Source organism: Doryrhamphus excisus, linkage group LG17 (assembly GCF_037039965.1).
Source record: "Doryrhamphus excisus strain RoL-2023G ecotype Guam linkage group LG17, RoL_Dexc_Guam_v1.1, whole genome shotgun sequence".
NCBI lineage: Eukaryota > Metazoa > Chordata > Actinopteri > Syngnathiformes > Syngnathidae > Doryrhamphus > Doryrhamphus excisus.
The window spans coordinates 5850949-5875870 of record NC_136373.1 but is presented as its reverse complement, the minus strand read 5'-3'; the positions used below and the strand labels follow the sequence as shown (position 1 = coordinate 5875870).

The 24922-nt window shown below is 39.9% G+C and overlaps 1 protein-coding gene across 2 annotated transcripts; it reads right to left on the bottom strand.

Moving 5' to 3' along the window:
- Nucleotides 1-1359: 1359 nt before the first annotated feature.
- On the bottom strand, nucleotides 1360-24776 carry chchd6a (coiled-coil-helix-coiled-coil-helix domain containing 6a). 2 transcript variants are annotated; one of them, XM_058084638.2, is made up of 8 exons: nucleotides 24556-24776; nucleotides 23684-23774; nucleotides 23500-23605; nucleotides 22523-22640; nucleotides 14865-14948; nucleotides 11544-11614; nucleotides 6826-6961; nucleotides 1360-1655 (listed from the first exon to the last, which is right to left on the bottom strand). In XM_058084638.2, exons 1-8 carry the CDS (start codon nucleotides 24637-24639, stop codon nucleotides 1632-1634), a joined length of 714 nt encoding a protein of 237 aa, XP_057940621.2. In that variant the 5' UTR covers nucleotides 24640-24776; the 3' UTR covers nucleotides 1360-1631. The 2 variants fall into 2 exon arrangements, with proteins under 2 accessions (XP_057940621.2, XP_057940624.2); XM_058084641.2 differs by lacking the exon at nucleotides 6826-6961.
- Between the last annotated feature and the right edge of the window lie 146 nt (nucleotides 24777-24922).

Genomic DNA, 24922 nt, shown 5'->3' with positions numbered 1-24922 from the left:
CTGTTTTATCCACAACTTTAAACGCTGAGATTGTGGTTATATAAGTGCCGCGTTCCAACGTATACGCGGTTTTTACTAGCCGACATTTTCCGTGTGATTCTTTGAAACATGTTTTCCTCTTCAATCAACCCGCGTCTTTAAACACCTGCGTCCTTATTCGTCCTTTGCGCGGGTGACGTACGCGCGTTGATTACGTTGCAGCCCTAAACACAACAATAATTTTGAAAAGTGAACAAGCTTCATCAATATAATACAATATAATAGTGGGCATTATATAAGAACATATATAATATAACAAACAACAACAAAAGTGACGAAAAACAAAATGTGGAATTATTTCTATATATGTATGCAAAGCTAAGTCTCATTATATGTGTGTCCAACCCCTACCTATATAGTCTCAAACCCACCCCCACCTCCAGTGGTAATTGGGTATGACATTGGATCAACAGTGGAGAAAGCATTTGAATGCACCAAACGTTGCCTTCATCACTTCCCCTCCTTACCATGCTGTTGCCTGAGCAACATCTGCATCCTCCCGCCAAAGACCGTGTGTCACTTCTTTTATTAAGAAGCACCCATATGTGTGTGTGTGTGTGTGTGTAAGTAAACGAAGGCAGCAGAGCGCCGCAAGCCTCACTCTGCACTGCAAAGCAATTATCACACACATGCCAAAGCATTCAAACAGGCTCCAAAGGAATAAGAAAGACTGCAGCTACTTGAGTAAAACGTGCAATGTGAAGCCAGTCAAGTACATGAATTCTCACCTGTGCAAAAAGTTTTTTTTTTTTTTTTCCCGGCATTTTATTTAATCAAGTGCACTCACATTTTATGTTGAATACTTCGTCAAGCGTCTTAGCTGTAAGTGGTTTAGCTGTTCAGGAAAGTTTTGAATGACTCAATCAATACACTATGTCTACTTTGTGTGTTGATTGCATGCGGTGTAGTTTTGTGCACACATGCTGTTTATCCTTTGGTTATTTTTGTGCATAGCTTACTTTGGAAGTCCGTCCCAGTAGGTTGTGGCTTCCAGCCAGGGCTCTTGTTTTTACATCTCTTTTGTTTGCTTCATGACGCTTGTTTTGTTATGTTTTTTATTTTAATTTTTTTTTAAAGCTACAGTATCAATTTGGTGAGATGTGAGAAAGAAGGATACATGCAAACATAATTATTTTTAATACAAATCAAAAAACAGTACATGTCCAATGTATTAAAGTCACAGCCACGATGATCTAAAACTGCTGTGTGAAATATAAAAACATAAATCCTGAAAGCAAAAAGCCCCCCCATCTTCTTTTTTTTATCTTGACACTCAACATTCTGTGCATTAATAAGCCTTGGATGCATATTTACAATATAAATAGTTGAACATCATTTAGTGGAAGGATTGAATTGAAAATGTCGGCCACACTATTTAACAATCTTTCTTTGTACTGTGTGAAATGTACCAGTGCAGAATTAAAACATGATTTCAAAAGATAATACTGCAAATAATATGGTGAACCGACAATAAAGACTCTTGACATAAATAGCAAAAAATATATATATAATTTTAAAACAAGCCATGCTAACAGCAATTTAACTGTTCAATTCAACAAAAGTTCATGATAGAAAATCATTCTTCTTCTTCTTCATCCATGGTTGACCTGGTTGTTCTAAGAGAAAATTAGAAGCAATAATTCATTAAGAGGCTGCACGGTGGTTAAGTGGTTAGCACGCAGGTCTCACAGCTGGGAAACCCGAGTTCAATTCCAACCTCGGCCATCTCTGTGTGGAGTTTGCATATTTTCTCTGGGTACTCCGGTTTCCTCCCACATTCCAAAAACATGCTAGTTTTAATTTAATTGGCGACTCCAAATTGTCCATAGGTATGAATGTGAGTGTGAATGGTTGTTTGTCTATATGTGCCCTGTGATTGGCTGGCCACCAGTCCAGGGTGTACCCCGACAGCACCGCCCACAACCCTCATGCAGATAAGCGGTAGAAAATGAATGAATAAATAATTATTAATATTCAGAGTCAATTTTACTGAATAGTAAATATATAATCTAAGATATACTTATACAAGTTGTACACTGACTACTCCGAGTTATATCAAAGCTTCATTTCTATCGTATTTTCCTTTGAGAAGATGTAATAAAATGTGAAAGAGGGTCTATACTTTTCAGTGGTATTGTAGCAAAAGCGCTACAAACAACAGCCTATGCTAGGATCTCAAAATGATTGTCAACTAAAACGTCAAATCTGTTCACTCGAGGGAGCGGTGACAATTTCATACGACAAAAGGCAAGAAAAACAGAATTTTTTTTTTTTTTAAAAAAGGACATTGAAAATGACAATCTAGCTTTTGACAAACTATTGGAAAGTACTACAGAACAAGTTTATTGAAGCCGTTTTAAAGTTCCAAATAAAAGTCTTGAAAATAGTTATGAAAGCACAGAATAATGCAATGGTATTTGTTTATTTATCGACAAAAGGCTAGAGAAGAAAGAGAAATTGATCTTCCTGGGAATACAGGTTGGAACTGTGGGGAAATCACAAAAGAGGCATTTAAAAAAAGGAGACAGATGGAGTGAGCAACAAAAGGACTCTGGTTTAACATGGAGTGCACTGATAATGCACTGGCGACTTGGAGGCAACAAAAGCCAGCAAAAAAAAAAAAAACCCCCGCTGTTGTCCTCTCTTATCTCAGCTGGGGACCTTGTGTTCCACAAAGCCTTTTCCAGTGCATCAAAGTGGGAATGGCAAATTCAGACCGGAATATTGGTGTTAAGTGCAAGTGAAAGGCTTTCAAAAAGAACACAGCGTTGCCAAGCGTACTGTATGATGAATTCTTATCAGGGAGGATGTCGGAGGAGGTCAGAGCCGACTGCTATTGGAGAACTCTGAAAGATCAAGGTCCCCCCCCCCCGACCCCCTCACCCCCGATGATGGGTACAAAAATGCCTCCCTCTGGAGGCTATTTGGAGTACCTCCCGTCCATGTCTCTGCACTCCTGAACACTTTTTTTGTGTAGGCTGAAAAGTGTGAGGTGGCTGAAGGCCACAAGCTTCATAAAAGAAGCTCTAGATGTGGCTGTTTGATAGCGCACGGCGGCAGGGCAACAATAGGCTGGACAGGAAAGGTGGGCGAGAGGATGAAAAGTGATAATGGTGGACAGAAAATGGTGTGCTGATAAAGAGAAACTGTTGATGAAATGGAGTGGGGGTTCTGTATGTTACAAAAATGAGCTATGGTGGATGTAACAGTGGATATAGTGAAACTTACTTTTACACGTTAGCATTTAGTTAATAGTATTCCAGGCCTGTTTGACCCCCTACCCCCCCCATCAATTATATGTTGCGTGGTCATCCTGGAAGAGGGATGCCCCCTTCTGGTTTTCAGGTTTTCTTTGCCCGGATGGGGGTTCAGATCAGGGGATGTTGTCTATTGTTTCCCATGTTCATGAAACAGGGAATCAGGAAGTCCAACCACTTGTGCCCTATGCGTCGTTAGGAGTTGTAAACAAATGTAGCTTTCCCTTCCACCCAAAGAAACACTTCCTGTGAGCCATTGCTAACATCGCAAACACATGGAGTAAGGAACTCAAACAATGCACAACGATGAGCAAATTCAAGAAACAATACAAGCAGTTGAACCAGTCATGATGAAAAAAAAAACCTTAAACTGTATTATGGAAAGCAGGAAGTGAACAAATGTAACAGTTACTGATTGTAAAAGTACCAGATGGAGGGGTATGATTTAATAAGCTTTGCTTCTTCCTACTCCTTTTGGACATGTGGAACTGTGAACTGATCATGTGATGCATTCAATTGTAATCTGATGCATGTTGAAATGAAATAAAACCATTACTATTACCATTACATCGTCAGTGACTGATGCACGACCGTGCCCGAAAACACTGTGTATTTTATGAATCAAGTTAAGACTACAAGGTGCATACTGCAATGTATCAAGAGGGAAGTATTACTTAATGCCAGGAATAAATGCAGAGCAAAACATGTTTACTTAAGTTATATTAGGAAAGCAGGAAGTGAACAAATGTAACAATTACTGATTGTAAAAGTACCAGATGGAGGGGTAGGATTTAATAAGCTTTGCTTCTTCCTACTCCTTTTGGACATGTGGAACTGTAAACTGATTATGTGATGCATTCAATTGTAATCTGATGCATGTTCAAATGAAATAAAACCATTACCATTACCAGAGCCTGTCTATGTGTGACATCACACATGTCCAGTTTAACAATGCCTTCTGAAATCAATCGTTTTGAGTCATCCCAAGCTTCTTTCAGGTCTTGCTTCCAAATGCGCAAACCTCATTATCTGAAACTTTGGCATTGTTTAACACAAGAATACAACATTCTAACTACATTTATAGGTAAGAAAGTGGATAAACTATAACAGGTCCCAGTGTGATTCAGGTGGATGACAATACCGACTACATTTTTCAAGGTCGTTCCGCTTAAATATTGGAGTTGTTTCTTGGTCTTAACTATTTCATTATTTCATACTTGTTTTGACATGTCACCTCCACATGTATTGCTCTTTAGGAGTCTGTTTTTTCCCATCTATTTCTCATTACAGTCCATTCTGTGACTCCATTTCATTCACTGTCAAGACTTCTTTCGTTTTGATTGCCTTATTATCGACAAGCACAGTAACCTGCTGATGTGATCTTAGTCACAGCATGGCTTTCTGAATATAAAAGAAAATCAAAACATTTTGATGAAGTTTCCCACTGCTGTCATTTTGATGAAAGTCAGTGTGCACATATATAAAAACATACTGCAGTGGCAATGGCAGTTTGCTTGGATCAGCACTTGGGTGAACTGTTTTCCAGTATCCTCTGGTGTGCACACAGCAAACAATCCCAATATCCACCAAAAGAAAGTAAAGCTTTAATTATTATGATCTGTAAAAATGTTGTACACTCCATCAGCATCACATGTTAACTTACTATTTGAGCAACATGTAGCAAATGGTGCAAGTTGTAATTGGGCGAAAAGGCAAAAACCTAAGGAGGCTGCAGGCTCTTCTGTTTTTGAAGGTGAGAGAGTCAACCACTTAGGAGCCATACACTTAATTGTTTAAACTGATAGCAATACAATAATACTTTAGATTGGTAATGGTAATGGTTTTATTTCATTTGAATGCATCCCATAATCAGTTCACAGTTCCACATGTCCAAAAGGAGTAGGAAAAAGCAAAGCTTATTAAATCCTACCCCTCCATCTGGTACTTTTACAATCAGTAACTGTTACATTTGTTCACTTCCTGCTTTCCTCATACAATTTAATTTTTTTTAATAAAAAAAAACTAATAATAAAAAAAAATAATAATTTTTTTATTATTTTTTTTATTTTTATTTATTTTTTTGTCAGGTACCGAAGCAGCTCATTGTTTAAATTTTTTTTTATGTTTTTTATTTTTATTATTTTTTTAATTTTATTTTTGTCACGTACCTAAGTATGAGGTGACATGAGGTGATATGACACATTATGTCATTGTATGGTCATATCACCTCGTACTTTGGTATGTGACAAAAAAAAAACAAAAAAAACAAAAACAAATAAAAATTAATAAAGTAAAAAAAAAAACTTAAATTATATTAGGAAAGCAGGAAGTGAACAAATGTAACAGTTACTGATTGTAAAAGTACCAAATGGAGGGGTAGGATTTAATAAGCTTAAATTATAGTTATTAAGTTATTATTTTTTTTTGTCACGTACCAAAGTACAAAGTGATATGACCATACAATGACATAATGGGTACCATAGTAACCTTCAATATAGTGATATGTATAGCACAACATGACTGGTTCAAGACCCTTGATTGTGTATGATATATTGACTGTTGGTCAACACGATTGACATGTTGGTGACCCTTGCTCTAAAGCGAGCTATTGTAGTCGACTGTGTTTAGCAAGTCAACATTCAAAAGGTCAAACCTATACCATACTGGAAAAGGAAAGCGATTAAACCAACAGTATTTTATCCAGCACTGTCACTGTATGGTGGAAAGCTTAGTGCTGCTTAACAGTACAGATTGACTGCATGAGCACAGCATGAGGCAAAGCCGGGCTGCTGTATGTATATATGTATATGTATGAGATGCTACTGTGCAAACTTTGAAACAGTAAGTTTCCACTCATCCATTCTCTTTACATATTCTCCCAACTCTTGATGAACTTTTGGGACTGCGTGCAGTGAAGCGTGTACATGCCTGCTTCTGAATAATACAACACAAGCTTCAAAATGAGTAATGCGGGGGGGGAAAAAAAAGTGAAAAGGAAACTGTACAAACTGTCGATAGAACTTTGAGCATAGGCTTATGTGGCTTATTCATGCTGTGTGGGTTTTTAAAAAATAAATAAAATATAAAAAGGTATCCCAGCTGTCTTTGGGCGAGAGGCGGGGTGCACCCTGGACTGGTCGTCAGCCAATCGAAAGGCACATATACACAAACAACCATTCACACTCACATTCATAATTTGGAATGGCCAATTACCGTAGCATGCATGTTTTTGGAATGTGGGAGGAAACTGGAGTACCCGGAGGAAATAGAGGAATACCAATGTGTTAACCGTATCAGGCTGAGCAGCTGAATGTCTAACTTCCTTGTACATTTTCTTGCCGTGCTAAATAATTCAATTGAATTGAAACTTGAAAAATCCTCGCTGAACATCATGAGTCCATCGTTTTCAGCAAGTTCTTAAAACCGTGTTTTCCAAACAACAATAGGGATCATATATTTAGCAATGTGATAAGGTTGATTTTCCTTTCAGCTTTGTTTTAAATTTTTTTAAATCTAACATAGTACTTACCCTCTTTGCGGCATTGATGCACCGCATGTATTCTTTGGCCAATTCTGAGCACCTTAAAGTCTGTTGGCCATTCTCTTTGTAACACGCCAGGATCTGAGCTTGCAGGCCAGAACACACGGGGTCAGTGTTGCGAGACCTGCAAACAAAGAGACAAACTATGACAAAAACTATAAAGCAAAGCACTTTGGGAAACAAGAAGTACTCCCAGCAATGCTGCATTGTATAAAATAATTCAATAAAACCCCTACACACACACAGTTATGTAGTGTATTGTTAAACTACAGTGGTGGTGTAAAATAATGGTGTAAAATAACTATACGACTTGCATGAGTTTAGAGTGTGTTGGTAGCCATCCTTTTACATCCTTGAATACAACACAATGTGCTTGAATACAACACTGCACACGATGATGGGTATCATGGAAACGGGGATCTGACCATTTCTGAGAGTGGTTATATTATTCATTCATTCATTCATTTTCTACCGCTTATCCTCAGAAGGGTCGTGAAGGGGGTGCTGGAGCCTATCCCAGCTGTCTTCAGGCGAGAGGCGGGATACACCTTGGACTGGTCGCCAGCCAATCACAGGGCACATATATGTAGACAAACAACCATTCACACTCACATTCATACCTATGGACAATTTGGAGTCGCTAATTAACCTAGCATGTTTTTGGAATGTGGGAGGAAACCGGAGTACCCGGAGAAAACCCACGCATGCACGGGGAGAACATGCAAAGGATGAGATGGCCGAGGATGAAATTGAACCCTGGTCTCCGAGCTGTGAGGTCTGCGCACTAACCACTCGACCGCCGTGCAGCCCTTGGTCATCATTAATTCATTTTCTACCGCTTATCCTCACGAGGGTCACAGGGGTGCTGGAGCCTATCCCAGCTGTCTTCGGGCGAGAGGCGGGGTACACCCTGGACCGGTCGCCAGCCAATCACAGGGCACATATAGACAAACAACCATTCACACTCACATTCATACCTATGGACAATTTGGAGTAGCCAATTAACCTAGCATGTTTTTGGAATGTGGGAGGAAACCCGAGTACCTGGAGAAATCCCACGCATGCACGGGGAGAACTCCACATAGAAAAGACAGAGGGTGGAATTGAACCCTGGTCTCCTAGCTGTGAGGTCTGCGCACTAACCACTCGACCGCCGTGCAGCCCTTGGTTATATCATATAGTATGCAAATTAGATTAATGAATTTACTCCTATCCAAACCTTTGATTGTACTGATGATTTTTCACATTTACAGTAAATACATTTTTCAATATTTTCAAGCTAAATACAACCGTTTGAAATAGTAATAGCAAAACTGAATATTTTCTTAACAACTCTGCCACCCAAAGGGTTAACAGTTGTACATTGTAGACACCAATTGGTCTTGCATATTATGAATGGCAAGGTTTGTAACATACTTTATTTTTCCCATTGTAAATATATAGCCCTTATATTGTACAGCCAGTTAAAATGTTGCTAAACCAGCATCGCTGCACTGGAAGAAATGACAAGAAAAACATGAGCGAGTGTGCCTGGGGTTGTATAAATTGAGGTCAACCAAGATGAAAAGAAAAATACCGACCGTTTACGCCCACTGCAAGCCAATTGCACAGCTGACAGCGTGGACGGGTACAGTATGTGCTTAACTGCAAATCACGCAATTAGCGCTCAATCACATTCAACTGAGAAGAAAGGATCGTTTTGGATGAAATACAGCAGAAAAAGTGTATTTTAAGAGATTAAATTAGCCACACTCAATTAGCGACTTGGTTTGTGTTATAATTGGTTTCAGCCTGTCTATCTGTGTGATTGTTAACTATGACAGGCTTTGCTTGCCCGGGTGTACGCCTCTAATGAAGACTGACTGCCTGAAGCTGATTGAAGTTATGGACACCCACAGTAGTTACACGACCTTTTTCGTTTTAGAATGCGATAAATGGATAATCCAAGTTACAGTGATGCGTGCATACTGTACAAAATATCATGAAAGACTATTATTAGTGGCATGCACGCACAAAAATAACTTAACTCCAAATTTAATTGGGAAACTAATCAAAAGGCTTTCATATCCAAAGGATGTTTGAACTGAACATTTTAATTACAGCACATCCACACATATACGTGTGTTATCATCAGCAACACAACTGTGGATGCAACAGCTGAGTTTATCTGATCGGAAAGTGATATCGCTTAAAGAGGAAAACGAAATGACAGACGGAAGTAAGATAAAAGATGAAGAAAACAAAAGAATCCTCACTGGGGTTTTTTTTTCTTCACATTTTTAAAGATGACCAGATTTATCTCGCAAAGAGGGTTTTTTTGTTCTCTCTTTAATCTATTTGAGTTCTATTTTCTTCATTTTTCATCACATTTACAACAAAAGGGAAGGAACCAAAGCGTCATCTCTTACAAGGGTTGAAGCTGCCAAAAGATAAGAGGCCATCGTTTAATTTGAAATAAATGACCTTCATCAGGGAAGCCAAAAGCCTCCCGACAGCTGCAGGGGCTTATTAATAGTGGCGCCTGAAGATAAAAATTGGTTAGTCCATGCAGACGCTAAAGTTTTGACTGGTCTGAACCAAAATATTACATAGGACAGGGGTCGGCAACCCGCGGCTACCGAGCCACATGTGGTCTTTCAGTCTCTTTGCTCTGGCTCCCTTTGCCGAGATTGGTAATTTATTTATTTTTATGTCTAAGTGGACGAAATGTGCATTCTGATTGCTGATTGTATGAGCAAGGCGGGGCAGTGTGTGTGCAGTGAAACACAAAAAAAACGAACTTCAGCCATTTGCATAAAACATGATCTCTTCTATTGTGCAGTTACGTTATCACCTCTTTTTGCCTCTTTCGCAAAAAAACAAAAACAACTATAAGACTGATCAGGCATTCAGGTTTAAAAATGAAAAAAACGGATAAATACATCTTTGGTAGCAAATGAGTTAAACAATTGGTGGGAAAATGACTATGGCGCCAGGTGCGCACCCACGCCTCCATCCATCCCACCAGCGCAAGTGACAAAGAGGGCGGAGAGAAGGCGTGAGACAGTTTAACGTAGCCGAGTCTTAACCAATCAAATGATCAGGACCATGCCATGCTGAACCATCCCTGCTGCGCCGCCACGCCCATCTCTGCGCAGCCCAGTCTACCAAATTGGCTGCGCACAGTGGTGCGCTGGACGAAATTACTATTGCGTGAAGTGAACCACGCTATGCACCACCCTGCGCCTCCTTGCGGCGCACCATGAAATTAGAGCCCATGATTGACAACCCAACGTTTGCACCTCACCCCTCACTTTTTGTCTCTTTCAGCAAGGTTAAACAACTTTGAATTAAATGAACAGAAGCAATATTCACATTAGATTACTTCAAGTAGAGCGAAAAAACAAAAATAAAAACACAGTAATAAAAGGAAAAAGAGGCTTTGGCGTTTTTGCAAGAATGACATTTAAACCGCGAATGGCAGCTTGTCAGGCCATAAAAGTGGTGTTTTTTTGCAAAGTGTGTGCATTCTTTGTGTGAGTAAAAAAAAAAATCTGACAAAAACAATTAAGATTAAGTCGCTTAATTAAAAACCGTTTCCCATTATTTTTAATCTCAGTGACGGCGGAGGCGGACAGAACACAGACGCCTCAGACATGTCGGACAGACGAGTTTAGGTAGACAAAAAGAAAAATGAATACTAAAACAACAAATAAAAGAGCAGAAACTGGAAAAAAAATTGTGAAAGACGCAAAAAAAAATACATCACGGCTACAAAGGGCTTTTTCCACAGTAACATGACTGATTATTAAGTGGCTCTTATCAGCTCTAAACCGCATTTCTCTCTCTATTTAAGTGATTTTTTTTTGTATTATACTTGATTACTTTGACAATAAATGCATCATTTGTGCTACATGTCGTTTTTGTTGGAGGATTAATTGTTGGGTATATATCTACTGTGTCACAGGCAAACCATTAAAAAGATGGCTTAAGTATAAGGCATAAGAGAAGTGAAGATAAACTTAGTATAAGTGAAACATAGGCTACACATTACAGACTTTTCTCCACATAATCAATAATCAATCAGTAATAATCAAAAACATTTAAATATTACTCAATGACAGCACAACTGAACACAAAATGCTGAACTGAACACAATAATGCTTAATATAATCCTAGTGTGAATATTTGCATTTGTGTAAAAAGCAGCGAAATATAAAAAAGATAAACCCCATTTCAATGTTAATTATATGCTGCTTTTATAGGTTTTAGAACACGGATGTGAGGTAGAACCACTGGTGTTTATATTCAGTATGTTATTATTAGAAAATTCCTGTTGGTGTTCTGACACTAACCTTTTTACAGTAAACACAAGCTTGCTCTCAACTGTGACTGGTAATAATTAGTGAGGTTTTCCCAGGTTGTGACTCATTAAAGGTCCACTGTGGGACACGCAGTGACCATAGGGGAGTGAAGGGTATTGTTTAACTCAGTTTAATTAAAGTAGCCAATTAAAAACACATATAAGTGAGATTTGCTCAGGAGAACGTGGGCATTTAAATGGGTGAAAAATAAAGAAAGGGACAGATCCTTATCAATCACTGCTTATTATTACTGTGTGTGGTAAATGGGTGTGTGTGTATGTGTGTGTGTGTCAGAGGCCCGAGGGATTAACAAGGCAAATTTGTGTGACTGCATGTGTGTGCGTATGTATGTGTGTATCTCACCTCACATGTGATTCTGTCTTGGAGGCAGCGTGGTGGAACTGCTGCTTACTCTGTTCATAAATTTCCATGTTCTGTACAAATAGACAAAAAAAACATACAGTGAAACTACATTATTATCAAAATTGTATCGAACGATAGAAATTAAAAGATATAGTATTTTAACAAGTTTATGATGATGTCAATTAGGGATGTCTGATCCACATTTTTTCTTTTCATTATTCATTCATTCATTCATTTTCTACCGCTTTTCCTAACGAGGGTCACGGGAGTGCTGGAGCCTATCCCAGCTGTCTTCGGAAGAGAGGCGGGGTAACCCTGGACTGGTCGCCAGCCAATCACAGGTCACATATAGACAAACAACCATTCACACTCACATTCATACCTATGGACAATTTGGAGTCGCCAATTAACCTAGCATGTTTTTGGAATTGGGGAGGAAGCCGCATGCATGGGGAGAACATGCAAACTCCAGCTGTGAGGCCTGCACGCTAACCACTTGATCGCTGTGCAGCCCTTGTAAAAATATAAGAAGTATTAATGTTTTGTTTTTTGGAATGTCATGTTTTTGGAATGTGGGAGGAAACCGGAGTACCCGGAGAAAACCCATGCATGCACGGGGAGAACATGCAAACTCCACACAGAGATGGCCGAGGGTGGAATTGAAACCTGGTCTCCTAGCTGTGAGGTCTGTGCGCTAACCACTCGACCGCCGTGCTTCTTTTCATTCGTCTTTTAAAAATAACAACTGTGTGTTACAAACATGAATTTGTGGAACTGAATATGGTTATGAAATAATATATGAACTTGATACCGTTCTACTTATGTAACAAACCTTGGAGTAAGGTCCCTTATTCAATAACTTTAGATTTTAAAACATATGCGCCTATTCCAGCTGTATTTCCTTTGATTTGTGCTTCCTGCCAAAACGGTCTTTTTATGACACCTTTATTTTGTTGACACAATGAAACAAACGGGACAAAGAGCAGTCTTATTTTGAAGTAAAGTAACATTCTTTCCACAACATTAAATCAGTCATTATTCTCTTGCTTCCCAAACAACATTTCAATGAAGGAGAGTGGTGCGAAGTGTTATAGGAGTGTTATGAAACAAACAAACAAAAAAAAAACACTGCTAATCTGGAGACTCTCCTATACTGATCTCCCTGGCTTAAGCCTGCACACTCCAAGCATCCTCGACAAATATTGAATCATTAAACGTTACCGGCTGAGTGGAAAAAAAGAAGGAAGACAGCAAAAGTGGGGAGAAAATGCTTGAGAAGAAATGAGAGAAACGTCCCAACAAAATGAAGTGTGTGTTCAGATTCAGAACTCAATCAACTCATTACAATATATACTATATACATATACTACAATATATCTCATAATTGACCTGTCCAGGCTCATACTGGTGGATGGAGATTCCGTTTTCATTTAGTGCTTTTAATTTGATGTTTTACCCGTCTTAGTTTTTTACGATTCTTAACATTCATTCATTCATTTTCTACCCCTTATCCTCATGAGGGTTGTGGGGGGTTCAGGAGCCTATCCTAGCTCTCTTCGAACGAGAGGCGGGGTACACCCTGGAATGGTTGCCAGCCAATCACAGGGTACATATAGACAAACAACCATTCACACTCACACAATTCTTAACAAATAAGATTAATTAGATCGCTATAACATTTGTATGGGCGGCGCGGCGGTCTAGTGGTTAGCGCGCAGACCTCACAGCTCGGACACCAGGGTTCAATTCCACCCTCGGCCATCTCTGTGTGGAGTTTGCATGTTCTCCCCGTGCATGCGTGGGTTTTCTCCGGGTACTCCGGTTTCCTCCCACATTCCAAAAACATGCTAGGTTAATTGGCCACTACAAATTGTCCATAGGTATGAAGGTGAGTGTGAATGCTTGTTTGTCTATATGTGCCCTGTGATTGGCTGGCGACCAGTCCGGGGTGGGCTGCTGCACCCCCCGCGACCCTCGTGGTAGAAAATGAATGAATGAATGAACATTTGTATGTTTTACTGAGGTGTTGAAAATTTTTCCCGGTGACTAGCTAGCAAGCTAGCTAATGTTATTTAGATCTATTGTCATTGACACTAGGCCCCAAATCACTGTCATCTGCTATGCTGGTAACTAGCAGCTCCGAGACCATATTTTAGCTAGCAGTTCAAAGCAAAACAATCTGTTGACACCTTGCATCTAAAAAGTTGGGACACTCGTATGCTAAGGTATGCTAAGGTAGAAAATACCTGCAGTACAGCGACACAAATAACTTGGGTCTTGTGGATAGTGCCATCTGCCAAGGTTTTGAAGCTTAAGTTCTTTGCACATTTTTGCTCAACATTTGTTCTCGCGTCTAGCCCGCCGTGGTGTAGTGGCTAGCGGTCTAGACTTTGAAGCGGACGCCTCGGTTTCGAATCTCCACTAGTAAGCATCAACTGTATTGGTCAGGGAGGGCATCCGGAATTTTAAGGGCTCAAGCCAAAAATCAATATGGTGGTTCCTCGAACTACTGTGTCAAACAAGGGTCATTTGGAATATGCACAAAAAAACACAATAGCTCAAAATGTTAAAGTTAAAGGAAACTTCCGTTGCTATTAACGCATTAACCTTAGTCCAAACTTTACAGTAATATATGCAAAGTAAACTAAAGAAAGAAAAGAAAACTAAACACATTGAGAACATTTGGCACAGTCAAAGAGACTTAAACAACAGCATTTTGTGGCTTCGGGCGCAGCAAAGCAAACACACTAAGCCCTGCACACACACACACACACACACAGAAACACACACATTTGTACAGTTCACACACAGAGAGCACCTGATTATACAATATGCATGCAAAACGCAGACGTGCTCGCCGTTTCCCCCATCTTTGTGTCCTTCACACCCAAGCCTGCTGAGAGGTCTATCAACAAACATCCAAGGCCAGACACCAAACACAGCTTGTGTTGCCCATATGCCAGCCTGCCAGGATTCTAGGGTCTCTGTAAACCAAAACCTGTTGCTAATGAGTTTCTCGCAAACAGTCGGGCATCTGACACCGGGACTGTGTACCAAAGCTATTCTTCTCTTTGGGGTTGGTTGCACAAAAGTTGGATTTCACATACCTGTATTTCCTATTGAATGGTCTGGAGAAATCTAGTGGGGTTAGCTTTGTTTAGCATGCTGGTGTAGTTGCATGCGTGAATCGGAAAAAAAATACTTGCTCTCTCTGACATTGGCAGAAACATCAGTAGCTGACTTTTCTTATACGGATGTTTTTTGTTTTTTTTTTTATATGTACTGGATCTTTAGTGTAGTCATGCATGTTTGTGTTTGTACCTTCTTCTCCAGTAGCGCCACCTGCTCCTTGTAGAATGCATCCAGTGCTTTCAGCTGTAACTCCTTCTTCTGTAGTTCCTGAACCTGCAAGAAATACACACCAAACACACATACACACACACAAGCAAAGGTGGATTAAACACATGGCTGCTGCATGGTGGATTGGCTAGGTCTACAGTAGCTGTAATAAGTCAGATGGAACAAAACCCCAAAGTCCCCGTCAAAAAACTTTCTTTCAGCCAACTATGAAATAAAAAGTTTGCAAATGAAAAAGTTTTTCTTAAAGACGTAACTGAATATGACGTAACTGAACTGACAGCTAAAATTGGGAGTTACAGCTGCTATTTACAGACTGTCAATGTGATCACCGTGGCTGAAGTCGAGTGCTAGCATTAGCGATTTAGCATCAAACAAGCTAAGGGGAGATTTTCCAACATCTCTGTAAAACATACATACATTGTATGTAGCGATGTTATTGATCCTATTTATTACTCTTCTGTGATTGGTCCCCACTCAGCTTGTACCCTGGCATGCCCATATAAGTGTGCTCATGTCGGTTCACCGACTCGCTGTGACATCACAGTGAACCAGTATTAAAAAAACTCTCTGAAACAGAGCAATCAGAGCCATTCCAACATTTACTGTATATGTCAGAAAAGTGGAAAAAAAAACAAAAAAACAAAGTACAACCTCTTTAATGCAGCAAATTAAATGCTTTGTTGAAAAATATTATGCAGGAAAAGAACAGCAATGCATTACTTGAACTCACCATTTCTCATAAGTAATATCCCCTCCGCATGAATGCCAACCTTTATTATTTAAATAACAGCACTACATACAGAAAAACACGCTCATGTATACTGGCAGGAAGATTCATCATAATTATTAGCGCTCCTGAACACCAAATCAGATCTGGTCACTTGTTATACATGTTATATTATATTATTCACAACCTTAAACGGTAGCTTCCACAGTTGACAATAACGCACAATAAATTAGTTCATGCGTCAACTAGTATCCAAGATGGGAGTTTACGCTTGGCAGGGTTTGAGTCACAAGGGATGGAGTTTAAATAAAAGCAAACACACTTCCTGTCCCTATCTAGAGTATACGCCACTGCGCTAGCGCAGATTTAATTTTCAGCCAAGAGAGAGAAAGGAGAGCGACTCATACGACTACCGTGTTGTCCCTCCAGGGGTCTTCTGACTCTTTGGTAGATAACAGGCATCAGGCAAGACTGGACACATACAGGCCAAGAGAAGGTCCTTTCTCTTAGCCGTTTGTATTGTTTTTTTTGCCAGTGTGAGACAATGACTTCACTGTTTAGTCCAATCCATGTGTCTTTTGATATGTCAAAGCCCCCCCAAAAAATAGAATGAAATTAAAAACTGCACAACAAATGACTACAAAAACTAAATTGCTATTTTTGTAAAAATCTGATAATTTGAATAACCATACATGCAGCTCAGTCCAGTGGGCACAGTGTGTATACCGTGTCGCCATCTGATAACGGCACAATCGTCTCCTCTCATTATTTACACTGCTGAGTTTATTTAACACACAGCTTGCAGCAACGCAATAAATTAGCAGTCAATATTAATTGGCCTGGTAATTACAGCCAGAGATGAATAACAACAATTTGGGCCACATTTACTTTTTATTCTTTTACAGCGCCTCCAGTTTGTCATTTTGTGATAGTTTCTCCTTCAGCACATAGTACATTTAAAATAAGGTTATGCATATATTTTGAGTCTTTATTTGGTTTAAATGTTTTTATTTAATATTTACTGTTATTTGTTATGGTGTCTCATTCATAAAACATAATGAAACAGAATTACATTATGTGTACTTTTCAAAAAATAAAAACACATATTTGTTTCTTTACTTTATTTGCCTTTTATTTCACCTACAAATGTGTCACATCATTTTGCCTGAGCCTGTAGATCTTCCAGAATCTGCACCTATTCAGCTGTATTTCTACGGATTTCATGCTGTTTTAATGTATTCCTCGCATTAGTATGCCGTATATTATGATTGCATGAATGAAGAAATTGTCTCAAAATAATGTTGACAATAATATTGTTTATTGACGATAATGTGTGGGACAATTATTGTCCAGCAAAATCATTACACTAGTATTTTGTCATGTGGCGTAAAGAACATATGCATTAAGTAATTACTTGATTGGACAGGTTTGTGATTAATTACTTGTCTTAATTCAAATATCATTCATTCATTTTCTACCGCTTATCCTCACAAGGGTCGCGGGGGTGCTGGAGCCTATCCCAGCTGTCTTCAGGTGAGAGGTGGGGTACACCCTGGACTGGTGGCCAGCCAATCACAGGGCATATATAGACAAACAACCATTCACACTCACATTCATACCTATGGACAATTTGGAGTCGCCAATTAACCTAGCATGTTTTTGGAATGTGGGAGGAAACCGGAGTACCCGGAGAAAACCCACGCATGCACGGGAAAAACATGCAAGCTCCACACAGAGATGGCCGGTGGTGGGATTGAACTTGGGTCTCCTAGCTGTGAGGTCTGTGTGCTAACCACTCGACCGCCGTGCAGCCATGTTATGGTATGTATTGCACTTTTTTTTTTTATTTTGCCCATCATCCACAAACCTTATGTGAAACACACTTATTTCCTCCCCTTTTATGTGCGTTCTAAGGTTTTGTACTTATTGTGTTGTTTTAGTTGTGATTTGTGATTCAAACTTTTGCCACAATTGCGTGGAAAGTCTTGTTGCGAGCTACTTCATTTTTTTTCTAAATAATAATGTAGACTGCCAGGTGGATGTGAACTAAAACTAAACTGTAAACAACAAAAAAAAATCAGAATTAATTCATCATTTTTACTAACGCAGTTTGTGAATGCATCTGCCTGTGTAAGTTACATGGAATGCGGTGCAGCATGTTCCATTACAAGCAAACACATACACGGACCCGGTGAACCTAATACCATATCAGCTCTTGCAGATTACAATTATTGATACACATGCTGGCTTATCAGCACTTCAGCCTCATCCTCTCCTCAGCTCCTTTGTTCATTCTTTTTTTTTTCCCCTTCACTAGAGCCTCTGTGATGTAGCAATACCGGTTTTTCTGATTTGCTCTCCTGTTTACTTCTATTTTTCTAATTACAACTGCTTTTTTCACACTCCTGATTGTAAGCACTGTGTATAAGTGGAATAAAATAAAAGCTAAGGTACTATGTTATAGATAAAGAAAACAAGTACATGTCAGTATAGTCATTCAGCGATAACCCTTACCTGAAAGATGTAACAGCAATTAAAACCAAAGACTAAAAAAAACGTAAATGCACATTTTAACTTGTTTTTCACTCAACTTAATATCACAGAGGCACCATATGTCTGGCTAAATAAGCAAGTCAGAGGAGTACATGATAAAACATGGAGCAATTCAGCAGCTAATATGTAGTTCTGTAATGAAGCTTGTCCCCATCTGCCTCCGCTCGTGAGTGTGTGGATTCACAGCTGTTTCTTTCACACCCATTACCAAAGTCTGAATGGGCTCCCTGAGTATGTCGGAGAGGGGATGCGACACCGCTGCCGGATCTCCAGCTGACGACGTGTCATTAAGTGTAAACAAGGCAGGTAGGTGAGCCCAATCAAAGGAGACATCTGGCTCAATTTACCAGTGATGCTTAAACTAACAAATTGATGGACACGATAGGAAATTCAACTGCTGTATTTCTTTAAGCCCGCCGCTCTAATAGACGCAAAACTCCAATTAGATGCTGGCCGGGGCCGTCCGCTTGAAGCTAAATCCTCTTGATCACTTTTGACTCTACTTTCAAGGGGTGTCATGATACACTCAGCAAGACGAAAGAGCAATGGACATCCATTAGAGCGGTACAGATCGTAGGCGTGCTGGAGCCTATCCCAGCTGTCTTCGGGCAAGACGCGGGGTACACCCTGGACTGGTCGCCAGCCAATCACAGGGCACATATAGACAAACAACCATTCACACTCATATTCATACCTATGGCCAATTTGGAGTCGCCAATTAACCTAGCATGTTTGGGGGAGGAAACCGCATGCACAGGGAGAACATGCAAACTCCACACAAAGATGGCCGATGGTGGAATTGAACTCAGGTCTCCTAGCTGTGAGGCCTGCGCGCTAACCGCCGTGCAGCCCTTGTAAAAATATAAGAAGTATTCATGTTTTGTTTTTTCAGAAAAACACTGCAATTTTACAAGAACAAAGTAATCATTTATGAGCATGATATGCTTAATAACAAACCTCCCAAAAGAGTGAACCCCGGCATCTACACAGTAATTATAATTTTGCATAAAAACCACATTATTTGTCGTACTAAAAAGAAAAGAAGATTTTACAAGTGTTGGAATATATTCTAATTTGCATTATGACATCACCAGGCTCAGAAATGGTCAGCGCCTTGTCTCCACAATACCAAATAAGCTCAATAAAATGTCTGATCCCCCAACGCTACTTTATCTACGCTATTAGAAGTGAATTTCCTTCAGCACATTCTCACGCGGCTCTGGCTACTTCAGAGTTTTTTTTTTTTTTTTTTTTTTTTACATCCCTCTCGATCTACGAAAAAAGTTTGGGAACCACTGTTTAAGGGCAGGGCGAGAGGTTAGCGCGCAGGCCACACAGCTAGATGTTTGTCTATATGTGCCCTGTGATTGGCTGGTGACCAGTCCAGGGTGTACCCCGCCTCTCGCCCGAAGACAGCTGGGATAGGCTCCAGCACCCCCCGCCACCCTCGTGAGCGGTTGAGAGAGAAGGAAGGAAGGAAGCAAGGAAGGAAGCAAGGAAGGAAGCAAGGAAGGAAGCAAGGAAGGAAGCAAGGAAGGAAGGAAACAAGGAAGGAAGGAAGGAAGGAAGGAAGGAAGCAAGGAAGGAAGGAAGCAAGGAAGGAAGGAAGCAAGGAAGCAAGCAAAGAAGCAAGGAAGCAAGCAAAGAAGCAAGGAAGGAAGGAAGCAAGGAAGGAAGGAAGGAAGCAAGGAAGCAAGGAAGCAAGGAAGCAAGGAAGGAAGGAAGCAAGGAAGGAAGCAAGGAAGGAAGGAAGCAAGCAAGGAAGCAAGCAAGGAAGGAAGGAAGGAAGGAAGGAAGGACTCAATTAATCAATGAATGAATCAATGAATGAATCAATGAATGAATCAATGAATGAATCAATGAATGAATCAATGAATGAATCAATGAATGAATCAATGAATGAATGAATCAATGAATGAATCAATGAATGAAAGAATGGAGGGCATGGAAAACACCAGGTCTGGAGGAGACCTACTCGTCCATCACTTTCACCTTCACTGGCAAGGCACTTGTCATCTTGGAGGTGTGTTGAGACTCTGCTTCACAGTGTCACAATACATGTTGGAATTTTTCTTTTACTCAATGAACTGCAGCTCCCCAGTGTCTGCAACAATCAGGCAGCACCAGACCATGACTCTACCACCACGATGGTTCACAGAATTATCTTGCTTCTCACTTGCGTTGCCGGCCATCAAGACAACAACTGCTGTGTTAGGCTATCGATACCACTGTACACGTGTTGTACACAGACAACTCTAAAGTACTGTGTATTCTACTTCCATTTCTAAATTATTGTTCTTTGAGTATAAATAATGAAAGAATTACACGGATTGCTAAAATGTGAAGGGTGTAATCACTATTCGGTAAGTTAACAAATTGAGGAAAGCTGTCGGGAAGGAAACTTCTTTACCTGATTGAGCATTCAGAAGCTGTTCTCTAATGCCATAATAGGAAAATAATCTACTAGGACTTGAGTGAGTGAGAGCAAAGTGTATGTGCATATATGTATTCATCGCAGAGGGGAGAGTAATTACAAGGCGCCTTTGGCATCCGCACACCCAGTCCTATTGGACCAGGTGTTGTGTTCACTACGTCCCTCCAGTGACTTTCTATTAGCAGCGGGAGTGTGCTGGAGTGAAGATAAAGCAGCCACTACAGCGCTGCCTTATCACGCAAAGGGAGAGAGAGTGAGGGCGGGGAGGGAAGAGAGAAAAAGGTGCAAGAGGAGAAAGAGGAGTCACATGAAACAGGCCACGGCTGGTGTGTAAAACAAGCTCTCCTCTCTCCTTCCACCAAACCACCCCTCCACACCACTCCTATCTCCAACTCCAGGAAACTCTCGGGGTGCAATTTACCGCTTGCACTGCGCTGATAATTCGGTCTCCAGGGGCAGGAGGGACAGGGTGATTGGTCTGGACGGAACAAGTAAGACAGAGGCAGAGATACAGTAAAAGGGTAGACTGGGAGAGAACAATGGCTGAATATGAGGAAACAAGGGAAGGAGGAAATGGTCAGGAGGGTAGGAGATAGATAGAAGAAGAAGAGGAGCATAAGGGTGGGAATGATTAAAAGAGAGCGAGCAATGAGGCAGGAAGAACTACTTCCATGGTATTACAAATGTAATTCAGAGGCTCAATGTGGGAACTGTATAAAAAACTCATTGTATGAGTTATTGTAATAAAAGACTAACTAAATAAAAATAACATTATTAATTGAGAACATACAACTTGCAACATGTTGTTACAAGTTTTCTTGCTGAATTCAATCTGAATCAAATCAATTAAATCAATCATCAATTCACAACTAGGTAATACTGGCAAACAAACACCAAAATTCAGGTTAGGTTTTTTCCCAATTTATTTATTGGAAAAATTACTACTATTTTTTTCCTACTGTTATTCACCCAAAAGTGACTATTGTAAACTAAAATGGAAACTTGCCATTTAAATAATTAACAGGTCCCCTTATGATCACTTTTCGTCCCTTTGTATTGAGTTGTGGACTCCTATAGAGCAGCTACACACAATAACCATCACAGTAACTTTCTAGCTCTTCCAGAATCTGCAACTATTCAGCTGTATTTCTTTGGATTTCGTGCTTCCTGTTTAAATGTATTCCAACCACGGCACACCTACAGACACGCCCACTGCGCTGTGGTTGGTCTGACTCCCGAGTACATAGAAGGACTTCCAGTTTGTGCGGCTAACTTTATAGGAGTTGATAAAAAAAATGTCGATTTATCTTTTCGAAATGTCGGCTTTTAGCATACGGCTATATGTGTTGGATCCTGAATCCAATCTGGAAGTAGAGACTGGGCAAGAAAAAAGGTTCAAGACGTCTTTCAATGGTCAGAAAAATGGAAAAAGCATAATAGGTCCCCTGTATCTGTCAATGTAATCATTAAATATAATTAATTTTTTAAAATGCCTTTATTTTGAAACTTAAATTTCGACATTTAAACAATTATATTGAAAAAATGTTTTTATTTCATGATCAATGCATGTTATTTATGTTTCATGTATTTTTGTTATTTTTCAATGCAAATTTTATTGATTGATTGCCCATTTATTTCATAATACTGGAGCTCACTGAAAAGCAATGAATGGATCTTCACTGTCACGCCTCAAAGAGGTGGTGGATGGAAGCTCTGATCGGTTCCTCTGTGGCTCATCATCATGGAAACGTCTAGCACGTTGCTTTTATGGTTACATAGTGACATCTGGTGGTTCTTATGCTGCCTAACAAGGCATCAATTCACTAAGGCTTGATTAGTGGAGTCTGGGGCCACAACGATTGTGTGTATGTGTATGTGTATGTGTGTGTGTGTGTGTGTATGTACCAACTGTTTGGCCTTCTCAGCTTCCTGGCGTGTTTGTTTTCTCTCCCTGCTCATTGCTTTAATCACCTCCTCCTTCCCTGTCTCCATCTCCCTCAGTATACTCTGTTGGAGCTCAGACCTGGAAAACACACACACATATCATAATGCTTCCTCATACTTGTCCACCTGTGATATGAAGTATGCTTTCCCAATGCCTTCCAGCTGCAATTAAAATGCTCTCAACATTAGCTTCCATTAGCTTCCTGAGCTTTCAACATTCCTCAAGAGGGCAGCCTAGACCAGTGATTTTCAACAACTGTGCCGCGGCACACAAGTGGCAGAGCAATGCAATATTCGTCCGTGTGGCAACACGTAGCTGATTGCCTCGTTCCTCTAATATACTTAGTGATGCATGTGAGAGGTAGCGGTGACATTTTGTAACATTGTTGGTTAAATTTGTATGCGGATCAAAAGGATCTGCTGTGGCGAGTCCGTAATCAGGAAAAAGCTGAAAGAAGCAAATAATGTTGGTTATTGGTGTGCCGCAAAATTTTTCCAACGTAAAAAACGTGCCGTGGCTCAAAAAAGGTTGAAACACACTGGCCTAGACCATATCTGTAGTAGAACAGCATCATATTCAAATCACAAGCTCCTCAAACCTTAAAGGGGAACTGCACTTTTTTGGGGGAATTTCACAATCACAATAGGGAATCATTCACAATCCCTATGTGAAACATGAACGCATTTATTTCCCTTTTCTGTGCATTATAACACAAGACAAGGAGTTAATATGAGCTTGCTAACAATACAAGTCTTTGGGACACAACTATTTCGACTATGAAGATGTCTAAAAAAATGTTGCATCATTTTTATATACATGCTATGATCATGCATTAACACGTACACTGATGATAACATGTAATAGTCGCAGTATTGACGTGCAATGACGTCTAATCACAGCTAAGGGTTGGAGCAACAAATGAATAATTGATACTCACTTCCTCTGTGCTTCTTTGACTTTTGCAGTTTTGCTAGTTTTGGACTGGGCCTGCTGCTGTGAGTTCTGTTGGGATCGGGTGCTGGAGCCGGCACTGAAAGAGGTACCTGAAAAAAAGAAAAGAAAGAGTCATCCATCTCACTCAATAAATGTAATTCACTTTTATCAGTGAGATTTAAGAATACCGATGTCTTTTTGGGAACTTGTGGATGGTGGCACACGTGGCGGAGGCATGTTGGCCACTCCCCTCATCCGCTGGAGGACATCTTCTGAAAGCTAAAGACAATAATAGGAATAATAAGACTTGATAAAGAGAAAAAACATGTAACATTTGAATGTGATATGAAAGAATACATTGGGGTGTGCCTACAGCAGTAACAATCAGTGACAACTTCAGTACTTCCTGTATTTACGTCTTCACAATAAAAGCCATTGTATGCACATAGGAAGCAGAAAGTTTTGTATATTTTTTGTTGTTTGTTGTAAAAAAAAACACCGTTTTCAGAAGCCCTGCGCCCTACCAGGCTTCGTTGGAAATAAGGCAACATATTTTGACATTATATCGGGATAACAAAAGTCTTCATTTATATGGTAGAACCATTAGCACTGTCGTAACTATAAACGCTTATCATTAGAGCAGCATTTGCCTTACAGTTGAAGACGTATCATTAAAAGGTGTGTTTTTTATTATAATACGAAGGGCAAAGTAGACAAAAATTACGCCGAATGTAAGAAAAAAGTCACATCCACTTACGACATAGGACGGTAATCCTGCATTATTATCCAAATAAAAATAATCAAGACAGTACTTCCAAATGCTGCCTTTTTTAAGCCAAGTCCGGTCTCGACAAGCGATGGAGCTTGTCCATAAACCTAACAACCATTTGATTCTTTCACATTCTACCTTCATGGTTATTATAACAGTCGTTTCACCTGGTATTTCTTTAGGTTTAGGCAAGCTCAAAATAGTCACTAGAACAGCATGCTAGGTGCTAACAGATGCGGTTGCAGGTATAAAGTTAGCTTATCCACAGCTAGCAAGCTAAATTAGCATTACCTTGACTCCACGAAGAATCCTTACTCTCTCCTCGTCGTCCACACCAAAAGACACTTTTCTGGTCGTACTTTCCCCTGAACCCATGGTGAATAAAAAGCTTGACAAGAAATTAGTTATTTATTCCGTAAAGGAAAACCAATAGTTCATTTACTAACTTGAAATGACTGTGTCCTGCCCTGTCTTGTCTTGCCCTGCCCAATGACAGTATGGCAGCCGGAATCAGGTTGCCAGGTTGGCTGTTGTCCTCCTTCACAAGGATATACATTTTCAAAAAAGTAAAACATAAACGTAAAGGGGAATTAAAACATATTGTTTGAAAAGAAAACATTTGGTAAAAATAGAAATTGATATATTTACCCTAAAATTT